The 11,133-nt window shown below is 55.4% G+C and overlaps 3 protein-coding genes across 3 annotated transcripts; all 3 read left to right on the top strand.

Moving 5' to 3' along the window:
* Window positions 1-53: 53 nt before the first annotated feature.
* Window positions 54-2,025, top strand: VOLCADRAFT_90683 (uncharacterized protein; the record flags this gene model as incomplete). The annotated part of the gene is made up of 5 exons (XM_002950324.1): window positions 54-128; window positions 242-340; window positions 562-652; window positions 914-1,008; window positions 1,111-2,025. 5 exons carry the CDS (start codon window positions 54-56, stop codon window positions 2,023-2,025), a joined length of 1,275 nt encoding a protein of 424 aa, XP_002950370.1.
* A 3,172-nt stretch (window positions 2,026-5,197) lies between these two features.
* VOLCADRAFT_48148 (uncharacterized protein) lies at window positions 5,198-5,768 on the top strand (the record flags this gene model as incomplete). The annotated part of the gene is made up of 2 exons (XM_002950323.1): window positions 5,198-5,394; window positions 5,726-5,768. Coding segments are annotated over 2 exons (240 nt in total), but the record flags the coding sequence as incomplete, so codon positions are not given.
* A 2,362-nt stretch (window positions 5,769-8,130) lies between these two features.
* Window positions 8,131-10,123, top strand: gon12 (light harvesting complex a protein). Its single transcript, XM_002950322.1, has 5 exons — window positions 8,131-8,308; window positions 8,549-8,603; window positions 8,678-8,888; window positions 9,143-9,235; window positions 9,377-10,123. Exons 1-5 carry the CDS (start codon window positions 8,170-8,172, stop codon window positions 9,521-9,523), a joined length of 645 nt encoding a protein of 214 aa, XP_002950368.1. The 5' UTR covers window positions 8,131-8,169; the 3' UTR covers window positions 9,524-10,123.
* Window positions 10,124-11,133: the final 1,010 nt, after the last annotated feature.

The raw sequence follows: 11,133 nt of genomic DNA, 5'->3' as shown, positions 1-11,133 counted from the left end.
CCGTCACGGACATCCACCGCCTGCGGACGACAGACCAGCGGTTGTACCTTTACATGTACAGACAGTCTGGCAAAACTGTTGTCCTAGGAGGCTTGAAGGTTGGGACAAAGCGCCTCTATGTGCGAACGGTAGGTAGGCCGCGGCCGGGGGAAAAGGGACGGCCAGGTGGTTAAGGCCGCGGGGCTTCCCCATCCCCGTCGTCGGTTGTCCTTGACCTTCCATACCCAATGCCTCCGCGTAGATAACGGCAGATCTTGTAGAAATCGAGCCCGTATGCGTGCTTGACTTCTACGTGCACGAGTCCTGCCAGCGGAAAGGCATCGGCAAGGCGTTATTCGAGGTGAGGCCAGACCAGGGCGAGCATCCGCGCTCGGAGGTACTTTGCCCTTAACGTTAAGGGCCTGGCCCTGCATTTGCTTGCTTGCGATGAACGATTTTGGGAAGGCAAGGCTTGCCGCTCGCATTTTGATCTTCTCGTGCTGGGGGCCCAACACCAGCCTGGCGCGACACGTGACTCTGCCGCAACCCCTTTGGTGGTTTCTCCCCCCTGCGTCCCTGCAGCACTTCTTGAATGCAGACGGCTGCGACCCGGCCTGCCTGGCGTACGATCGGCCGTCCCCCAAGCTGCTGGCCTTTCTGCGGAAGCACTACGGTAGGCTGCTTCCACTGCGGTAGGCCTGGCGACCCGCGCCCTGGCAGTGGTTTCCCGTTTGGACGATTGCGGCCTTTCGGCCCCATTGCCATGGTATAGCGGGAATGGCTAGGTCAGCAATCCCAGGGCCACGTTACCTCTTGAGGACGAGTGCCTTGGTACTCCTAAGGTCTGTCTATATATGCTATGTCACCCTGCATGTGCGTGCCATGTGATCGTGATAGGCCGTTACTGCCCTGCGCCCTGCTCCGTCGCACGCAGGGCTCCAGGAGTACGTTCCGCAAAGCAATAACTACGTCGTGTTTAACCGCTACTTCGAGCTGAACCCAACCGCGGCGAGCACATCTCGCGGCCAGGTGAGCTCAATCGTGCGTCCCAAGGGCACAGCATCCGCCGGTATGCAAACATGTCACATGGAGGACCGATTGTGGGATCACGATGTAATCCCTTTCCCGCAGGGCCGCCTGGGCAGTCGCGGCTCGGCCACGTCTGGGAGCACCACTCCCAACGTGCACCCTCTTCACAGCTCTCGATCCACACCGCCGGTGCCGCCGCCAGCGCTGTCACGGCTCCCGCTATCGCCCCTGCCCTCCGCACCAGCGCACCCCGGCTGGGGCGGCGCGGGTGGTATGCCGGGAAGCTCGCCCAGCTTTGGCCGCCGCTGGGCGTCCAGAAACTTCGGGCCAGGGACAGGGCAGGAAAGCAGCTCCGGCGCAGCGGCCACACCGTACGGCGTTGGCGATGGTGAGGCCAGCAGCTACAATCGCTCCCTTGGCGACTCCCTGGACGCTTTCTCCAGGTCACATGTGAACGCATGTACTGGCGGGCGGCAATCGGCGTCATGGGAAGGGCCGGGGCCATCTGGCGTACCACCTGGCAGCCGCAGTGGCTACGCCTCACGACCGCCATGGGCGGTGGACGACGGTCTGCCCGGTGGCGATGGCAGCCCAACAGGTGTGTCGGGCTACGGCCCTGCCGCGGCGGCGTCGGTGGCACGGACACCGCAACCACTGGAGCAGTTAGGGCCTTCTTTGAGCTCTACGCCAACCCGGGGCCCCCTGCAGTCCATTCTCAGTGGCGGTGGGGTCCGCGATGGTGGAGGCAGCGGCCCACATTTGCGGGCGCTGCAGCTGCAGGTGGCGGCGCTCCAGCTTTCGGATGGGACAGGGACGGGGTCACAGGGCACTGGGGCTATGCAGACGCCTCCCCCGGCGTCCCAGCAGCAGCAGTGGGGTCGCACGGGTGCCCCGGGTACAGGCAGTCGGCTGGGCGGCGGCGCAGAGAATACGGCAGCGGCGGGACGCAGTGCAGCGCGGATTATGGCTGTGGCGCAAAAGTCCGGGGCGGGTGCAGCAGATTGCCTCGTATGGTGAAGGGGTTGCTTGCATGCGCGAAGGAGGGTCGCAGTACTGGCGGCGACGGGATAACGCTCAGCTACCCGAACGGGGGTTGGGTGAAGACCTGGGCTTACATGGAAGAGCAAGGGGCGTGCAATGTTGGCGCAACACACTAATGGACGCTGGCAGGTAGAAATTAGGTTGGATAGCGGTGGCGGATTTTGTGTGAGTGCAGGGATTTAGGGTGGAGAATTCCGGGATGAATCCCCAGCGTTATGCCGCATGCCACATTTAGGCCGCCAACTGCAGACCACAATCAGCAAACAGGGGGACGTCGGTCCCATAGGCCATGCCGAGTGTTTTGCGGATGGGTTAGGCATAAGCGGTCACTTTTGTTGGTTGCTGTTCGTATAATCCGCATTTGTGTGGAGTAATATGTGATAATTGGTGGTCAGCTCCTAACTATAAAAAAACACAGACGGGTGGTTCGGAGCGGCTCCCGCTGGTTGAATACTCTCAACCAGCTGAGACCGGGGAGGAGGGAGGGGCTGGGGCGGATTGTGCTGTGCTTACGTGCCATCTGTACGGCTGTATCGCTTTGAGCGAATGTGTGAGCAAACGATTGCTGGGGTTCTTAGCTGTAGATGCCGTTAGTGGCCACTGCCCGCATCGCACGAAATGTATGCGCCCTTTAGGTGCATGGCCCACCTCCAGCAGCCCACCTCCAGCAGAAAACACTAAACAAAAGCCCTCAGTGGAAGAGTTAAGAACCGAGTGCACCCGACAGGGCCAGCGTGCAGACTTCCCAGGCTCATTGACTACGGCTTTCAGCCGACTTCTTTTAGGGCGGTTGCACGAGCGCACAAAGGAATGCATCTTGGTAGCGCACCGAACTGTACATTGCAGCGCTCAGGACAGCTGGCAGCACCGTCGTGTACTGTTGTGGGCGCTTCGCGATTGCTTATGGAGCTGCGTGCAGCAACTGCCAGCTGTGTATCAAGTCGACTTGTGCAGGCAGCTTGATACATGTGTATCTATGACAGTTGCGATAATGAAAGTTTGTGCCGACAGCGTGTTGCGAGAAACCTGCGGTACACCCTTTGCGCTGAAACCAATGAAACCAACCGTCGGCAGGACGTGCCGCCGTCAGCAAATAGTTTTAACATTTCGGTTACCGTTGCATGCGTTTACTTTGGAGCACGTGCATGTTAAAGCGTCTGTTGGCTATCTTCCGATGACGTGCTGACAACTTCTGACTGTGATTTCCGCATGAGTATGTACAATGCCCCGAACCACGAAGGTAAAGAGATAAACTACCACGATGTGCTCCAGATGCAGGCATGGCAGGCGGCGGTAACCGCGAACCTCTCTGGAGGGTAACTTGCAGGGACTTGGACTTAGCAAGTGGCGGGCGGACACACTAGAAAAGCTTCAAACGTTCCTTTGTACATGTTCTTATCGTTAGAACTGCGAAAGTCCATTAACCGCACAGATTCCAGGCAGTGAAAACGCAACAAAGACAAAATCATTAGCGGGAGCTATTGATCTGCAATCTGTTGACTGCATCCATAGCTAACCTACTAGGAATGATAAATATATAAGCTTCCGGTCAGGCAAGTAAGTGTCGTAGGAGGACTCGGGTCGGTAGGGTCACGGTCCTTGTTCTACAATAACTCAGAACCAGCTGCAAAATGGATGTTAGCTAAACATCCCATAGTTTCAGGCATATGGCAGGCAGAGCCTAAGGGACAAGGGGCGTTGGCGGCGGCCACCCTGGAGCTGCTGGAGCCCGTCCGGCTCTCTTAAAGGAACTCCTTGTCCGGCACTTCTCCACGACAAGCAAGGGGTACGACCCGTACCTGCAGGGCGCCAAAGGCTTCTTGACGATCACAGGCTCGTTGCTGATTCCGGGGCTGGGCCTCGCCTGGACCGCCCCGGTGCGCCATTTAGGCGGGGCCATCACGCCCCTCTGGACATAGCTAAAGCTTTTCTTGCGGACCATTTAGGCAACATCATACTGCCAACTTCAAGTCTCTGGACAGTTATTTTTGCACTCGCTTCGCGCGTCACGTTGGCCAGGGCCAAAAGCTAACTTGGTGACGCGGACCTCTTTTATCGTCCTTTCGCTGAGGTCTGGCGCGCTGCTAGCAAATGTTGTATGTTCTACATACGTGATGTCATATGTACGCTTGTTTGAAGGACCAGAAGTACAAAAGCAGTTACAGGCCGGTCAACGGATATTGCACTCTCTGTCGACAACTGCAGGGAGCACAAGGCGATCGGAGGCCACATCTAAGCCAGGACTATCGAGGGTTGGCTTGAAATGCAAGCAGGCGACGATGCGGCCGCGGCAGCGGCAGCGGACACCGTCGCATCACAGAATCTCCTTGCCAGCATTGCAGGCATCCTACAGAACACAACAGCAGCTCTACCCCCAGGACCTCCATCTAATGCTCCTTTAGGGACAACACCTGGACAGGGGGGCCCTGGTGGATCGCCAAGTCAAACCCGAACCAGCAGCAACGGTGGTAGCAGCAACGCCAACGCGCAGGGTGTGGGACTTTCCCCTGGTCTAATACTACTGCCTGCGGGTCTACCTTTTCTTAATGCTCCAGGCTTGCAAGGCTTGCAAAACCTTGGGCCATATCTGCAGCTGCTTCCTGGTCTTGGCCCGGGAGGACTGGGGGCAGGTGATGGCAGTGTTCCGTTTGCCCTGCCTCCTCTGGGACTTGATGGACAGCTCAACCTTGCAGCGTTGCTTGGGGCTACTGGTCTCGAACTTGAAGGCCAGGCGGCTGATCTTTCGGTCTTGGATCCGACGCGTAAAACACCGGGGGTTGCGGGTTCCAAGCGTCCTGCTGATGGAAGTGCTGGCGCACCTTACAAGCGTGAGCGTTCAGAGGAGGGCCGATCGCGCGAGGTGAGCGGAGTTCACGACGTCAAGCTCTACGAAATGGGCGGCTTCATTGCAACCTTAGAAGATAGCCTTAATGCTTTCCGACTGATGTTGCAGTTCCATGAGCTCTCCCTGGCATACATTATTGGTGTAATCTAAAACGATTACAGTTGCTTTCTGTCCAGTTTCTCGGCCAAACCCCACCCCGCTATTCGCCTCAGCGCTGCCCGTGCCCCTTCCGTTTTCTAATGCCATTCATGGCAGGGCCGGCGCGAACACACGCAGTCCATTCCGAACCTCCCGCATCTGAAGGGCAAGTGCCATGTGGAGGGCTGCAACGCGGATCTCACGGGTCTGTCATCCTATTACCAACGGTATCGCACGTGCGAGATACACTTGAAGGCCCCCTCAATCATGAAGGATGGTTTGCAGCAGCGCTTTTGTCAGCAATGCGGCCGCTTTCACGAACTGTCGGAGTTCGACGGTAACAAACGCAGCTGTCGCTCAAGGTATGAGAACGACCTCTGCTGACGCAACTTGCAAATTTGTACACAGATAAATATTTCAAAGTAGCTGGTCCTGTATACCATGCTCTAAACCATCGACGATAACATAATGCGAGCAGTGCACATGGGGTCCCTGTCGGGTTGTGTTGTCCCGTTATTTATTATATGATCCATAAGGATCCATAAAGCTTCGAGCAGATGCGCAGCCTGGGAGAGCTATAACCGTCCTTATTAGGGTCACCGCGGAGGTTTTCCGTTAGCGCTTCACTGTATGTTTGGTTTGTCACATGTTTTGGTGATTGAGGATCTTGTTCGATATGCTTGTCCCTTATAGGCTGCAGAGTCACAACGTCCGGAGACGGAAGCGCACTGAGGAGCAGATGGCGAACGCAGCGGCCGAGTCACAGGCTCAAGTTGGGATGCCTCCTGGTGCGCTTCAAGCGCAGGGGCTCTCCGCGCTTACCCAACTCCCGTTGCAGCCGCCCCACGGCCTGCTGGGGCCGCAGCAAAACCTTACAGACCTGCTCTCACAGGCCGGTATGGAAAGCCTGCTCAACTCCGCTCTGGCAGGCGCCGCCCACGACCCATCTAAACAGGGCAAACCTGGTACGTCTCTCTTGTGTCACCCATGTGTAGCGACTCAATTTGATTTCAGCTGTCCCTTATATTATGTGGGACGTGAGGTTTGTCTAGGTAAAGCATGTTAGGTCCGGTCTGCTGACGTGGGCCTGGTTCCGGACATATACGGCCAAGGCACCTGCGCCCCGCGTCATTGTTTGCATTGCATTCCCTTATAGTTTCCACCTGTTAACCGCTTACATCCTTCGGCCCCCGGTTCATTGTATCACCCCCTCAGAAGATGCGCTCACCGCGCTCCTCAACCAGCTACCACAGCTACCACAACAACTGCTGAGTGGACTGGCTACTCCTGATGCAAACCAGGCGGCGCTGCTGGCGCTCCAGACGATGAATAACGAGCACCTGGCGCCGCCGTTCCTCGACAGCCTCCTCAAGTCTGCTACTGCGGTTGTGCCACCGGGGCCGGTACCAAGTGACCTGCCGCCGCAAGATCTGCAACAGCAACTGGGTCTGCTGCTGGCAGGGGCGCCGGCGGCCGCGGCGTCTATTGTCGGCGGTGACTCGGGTGGCGTGGTTGACCCGTCCGGACTGGGGGCCCATGTTGGCGATCCATCACATGTGCATGCGGCGGCACACGCGCACGGGGACGCGCATCATCCGAAGCCCGAGAATGCCGCCTTAGGTGGGGCGACTGGTGTGCATGTGGGGCCAGGTGCAGGCGAGGGCCACCCAGCCGAGGCCGTGGCACAACTGTGATGGTTCCAGAGGGAAGTCAGGGATTTCCATGGAGTCGGGTCACGTTCATTGTTCAAAAAGCTACGTCTAGTATGCACTGCGTAACTGAATTGCAGCGGGGTGTGTGCGCACATAAGTGTATGCACGCGGTGTGCTGTTTGCGCATTTGTAGTGGGTGGGGCATTTGACGGGCGGGAAGCCATGCACTAGTATGACGATGTTCAATGGAGTTCATGTTGAGATGCGGACTCAGCGGGGAGGTGATGTGTCGCTGGCCCGGGGAAGGCTGCTGGAGAGTTTTGTCTTTACTCTTTGGTTGTGCTCAAACTTAAAAGACGGGTTCAAGCCGTCTGTTTGTATGGTTTCTTAGAGCTGGAGTGCGAAGCTTGCGCGTTGCTCGATAACTGTGGTTAATCGTCAGGAACGTAACGCAGGGTCAAAATCTCCAAACCATTGTGTTTTTTGTTGCAATGTCTTTTTGGCCTTCCCACGCGCAAGTGGGGGAATTCATGAAACTAGGATTGCGCTTGCATGCGCAGATTCATGTAAATATTACCGCTGCACTGAAACGTGCCGAGGGAGAAGTTGCTGTGTTTTGCGCGATTGTCTTGCGCTGATGTCAGCATATGCATGAGGAATTGTCTTGCGCTGATGTCAGCGTATGCATAATCGTAATTAAGTAATTAAACTGTTCGACGGAGTTAGGTCCCACCAGCACACGACGTCATTATATCAATCCTCGGCTAGACAAGGAGCTTCATCACTACTAACGAGAAGGGTTGTTGACTTCTGGCGAAAGAGCGATGCCAGCCTTTTCTCCTTGGGGTTTCAGGTCGAAATGACCACCCATAAAACCCAATGGGCGGTAATCGTGTAAAGCTCCAAAGCCGATGTGGCGCTGGTCAAGGGAATTTCTTCAGAAATCGTGCGTGACATATAGCCTAGGAAACCCCTGTGTACCCCTGCGCATGTAGCCCGGGCTTAATGTTCTTCACCGCGCAGTTACATGCAGTGTGGACGTCCATTGAAAACCCATTACCCCAAGCACGTGAAGCGTCGCCAGCAGCAATGCCTACTTGTAATGGAAAGCTGCATGACCTTGCATGTCGACCCTGGGTCGGTTCGCAATAGAAAGTGACATTGCAATCGCATAAACTTCCATTAAATATACAAGAGCCATACTTCCGGTAAGATGAAGTTATGCAGGTTAACATGGCATAGCGACGTAGCAGCAAAAATACCTAGACACTGATTAAGCATCTTTCGATTGCAGCGAAATCACACAACAAAATAAAAAATTGGTCTAGGAAGCCCGTAAATAAGAGTACTTGCCTGTATTCGCTCGGCTCCAAAACGCTCCGATCTTCATCTCTGCCGTACGATCGCCTGTATTTACACCCTTGCCTCGCAAAAGTTCTGTTGTGTCACTGCGACTGTGCCACCCCTGCCTTTTCCGAGCTGAAGATGATTGCTGCTAAGAGCCAGGTTGCTCTGGGCCGCCGTGCCCCGGTTCGCGGCCAGCGCGCCGTGTGCGCGGCGACTGCTCGCCCCACCTGGCTGCCAGGCCTGAGCCCTCCTGCTCACCTGAAGGGCTCTCTGGCTGGTAAGGGCAGCTGGCAGATCGCGGTTATGGCACTTGCTAGTAGTATGATGTTAGAATCAGCTGCTTTTGCTGCATGCCGTCCGTCCGTTAATTATGTTAGCCTGTTGCTACTTCCTTTCCTATTACACTGTTCATCAGCAATGATTTCGCTCGCTCCTGCAAGAGCTGCTGAGCCCTCTTGAAAGGTTATAGTCAGGATACGCCAGCAACCTAAGGCACGCAATCCTTTCCTATTCGTAGGTGACAGTGGCTTTGACCCGCTTGGTCTGGGCCAGGATGAGGGCCGCCTCAAGTGGTAAGGACAATTTTAAGGGCAATTCTCTACCATATTTGCGGAGGAACCAAGTGCCCCTTCCTGGTTGCGCTCAGGTATGCTGAGGCGGAAAAGACCAACGGTCGCTGGGCCATGATGGCTGTGACCGGCATTCTGGGCCAGGAGCTTCTCGGCGTGACCCCTTCCTGGTACGAGGCCGGCGCTAAGGAGTACGATATTCCCTCCACTCCTCTCACTGCGATTGAGTTCATCGTCATGGGCTTCCTGGAGATTAAGCGCTACCAGGGCTTCAAGACGACTGGCACGGTGCGCTAAGGGGTTGGGTTGCCTTGGGGCTATGGACGCGTTGTAGCATACGAGCGCCTGTGCGATTGTTGCTATGGTGTCTCGGAAGGCTGCCATCGCGCCGCAAGTCCTGCAAACATCTGTTTGGGAAGCAGTGCCGACTTTCTGCATATTGTTAAACTCCTTGCCTAGTCCTTAGCACAGATCCTGCTGCCCCTCGCTGACTTTGTCCTCTCCATCTGCTGCCTGCCCGTTGCCTTCTATCAAATTCGTAGTCGGGCTTCATCAACTCGTTCCCCTTCGACCCGGCTGGCCTGAACTCTGCGTCGATGGCCACCAAGGAGGTCAAGAACGGCCGCCTTGCTATGGTAAGATTTGAGCTATAGCGCATGTTAGTACTGATGTAACGGAAAGCGGACGGCGCTTCGTTTCTGATGTTTGCTTGACATGTTGCAGTTTTGAATGATGCCAATCGAGGTTTGTGTTTTCATTGCCATTGCGCCGTGCAGGTTGCCTTCGTTGGCTTCGCCGTGCAGGCCCTGGTGACCCGCACGCAGCCGATTGAGGGCCTCACGAAGCACCTGTCAGACCCCTTCGGCAAGAACATTACCTACTACGTCACTCACCTGCCCGAGGTCCTGGCTGGCACTGCCTAAAGACAGTTCCTTCTGCCTTAAGCACTCATGCTGACACGCTTTCACACAGCACATCTGATTTGACCTTAAGCCCTGTGCTTTATCGTGAATCGCGAGAATGGGTGTTTTTCATCCTGAGACCTGCAAGTGCAGTGGTTCGTCAGTCTGCTGACGTGGGTCGCATGGGTTCTAGGTTAGCGGTCTTGCGGAAGGCGAATTGGTGCACGTAAGCGTACATCGGCTGGGCGGCAGCCCAGTCGCCATCGGGGCTGTTGCGGCGTAGTGGCTTCGCTGCGATGAATTGAGGCTGAAGATGGGTTGGGTATTGGTGCTGGTCATGCGACAGTGTAACTTTGCCATTTTTCCCACAATCACACTGTCCGCGTTTTTTTGCGCATCTATCTCCCATCCTCACGTGGATTATAGGTTTTGCAGGAGTCTAGAGAAGATAAATCTGTGTTTACTATTTGCCGACGAACGCTTGCATCCTGCTGGTTACATGTAAAGCTACAAGTGATATCTGCCTTCCGAGTCCGATTCGTGCACCTACAGTCTCTTCAAAAGTCAGCACGGCAATGTAGCATACTTAAATTTGAGTTGAAAACAATCTTAGCTGTGAAAGTCTATGCCACGCGGAGATATCTTGTAAAGCATAAGTCGATAAGAGTAAAAATCCTACCGACCACATGGAACGTCAACCTCGCGCAGTATCGCGTCATATCACCTTGACCAATTCAACCTAAACCTGATCTGGTTTCCTAAGTCCCAAATACCCGGGAAATGACGCTTTGCCACCTGAAGCTATACGCAGCAGAGGGGCAGAAAGCCACCTTATGTAGACCTCCAAACCGCTGACCCATAAGTTGGCCTCCTGTCCATGTATTTGTGTGAGAGTGTTACATGGGTGGGGGGTTGAGTGACCCCATACCTGTAAATCTACCCATACGAGCCGAAGGCCCAAGGGCAATACTTCAACGTCTAAAAGCCATGGAGAAAAGGAAAACACCGCACTATCAGCCCAGACTAGCGACCAAAGGAGATAACTGAGTTGCGATGAGCCCGCATACGTTCCAACATCCTCGCCAGACGTGCTGGCTCCCATTTCATGGCCTCCAACATGCTCTGTTGCTCTCTTCCGCACGAATATCATTATAGGCTGGGCATTCCAATAACACGTGTTTTTCATCCTCGACTTGGCTATTGGTACCACAACAGCGGCAAAACCGCTGCTCCCTGGGGACATGGTACTTGCCCCTTCGTGCCCTGTTTGCCTCCAAAGGCCAGCAACATTAACGAAACTGCATTACCTTACGACGTGTTAAACGAGGAATGTAGCATGTGTTGGCCACATAACGGCTGCGGCCCCCGAAAAGGGCAGCCCAATTCAGTGCTTATACTTCGCCACCTGCACTCCCGGTTGCTTGCCATCTGATGGGTACTCCTCTGGCAAGACAGTCAGACGCGCATGGTCCCAGCCGCTCACCAAACGCTCCCTTACTGCCGTTATCACCGCTCCTTCGGGGAGAGGTCTATTCAACAACCAGTCAACACGCTCCTTTACCCCAACGACTTCTTGCGGTATTCCGCTCTAAATATTGCACGCCAAGAAGGAAAACAGTCGTATTTGTACT

Source organism: Volvox carteri (assembly GCF_000143455.1).
Source record: "Volvox carteri f. nagariensis unplaced genomic scaffold VOLCAscaffold_18, whole genome shotgun sequence".
Classification (NCBI taxonomy): domain Eukaryota; kingdom Viridiplantae; phylum Chlorophyta; class Chlorophyceae; order Chlamydomonadales; family Volvocaceae; genus Volvox; species Volvox carteri.
Note: the sequence above shows the minus strand (reverse complement) of the source record. Positions and strands in the feature narration are given on the sequence as shown.

Coding starts and splice junctions, on each gene's coding strand:
- gon12 (XM_002950322.1), top strand. CDS start 8,170: ATGATTGCTGCTAAGAGCCAGGTTGCTCTGGGCCGCCGTGCCCCGGTT. Junction 8,604..8,677: donor GATGAGGGCCGCCTCAAGTG/GTAAGGACAATT, acceptor GGTTGCGCTCAG/GTATGCTGAGGCGGAAAAGA. Junction 8,889..9,142: donor GCTTCAAGACGACTGGCACG/GTGCGCTAAGGG, acceptor TCAAATTCGTAG/TCGGGCTTCATCAACTCGTT.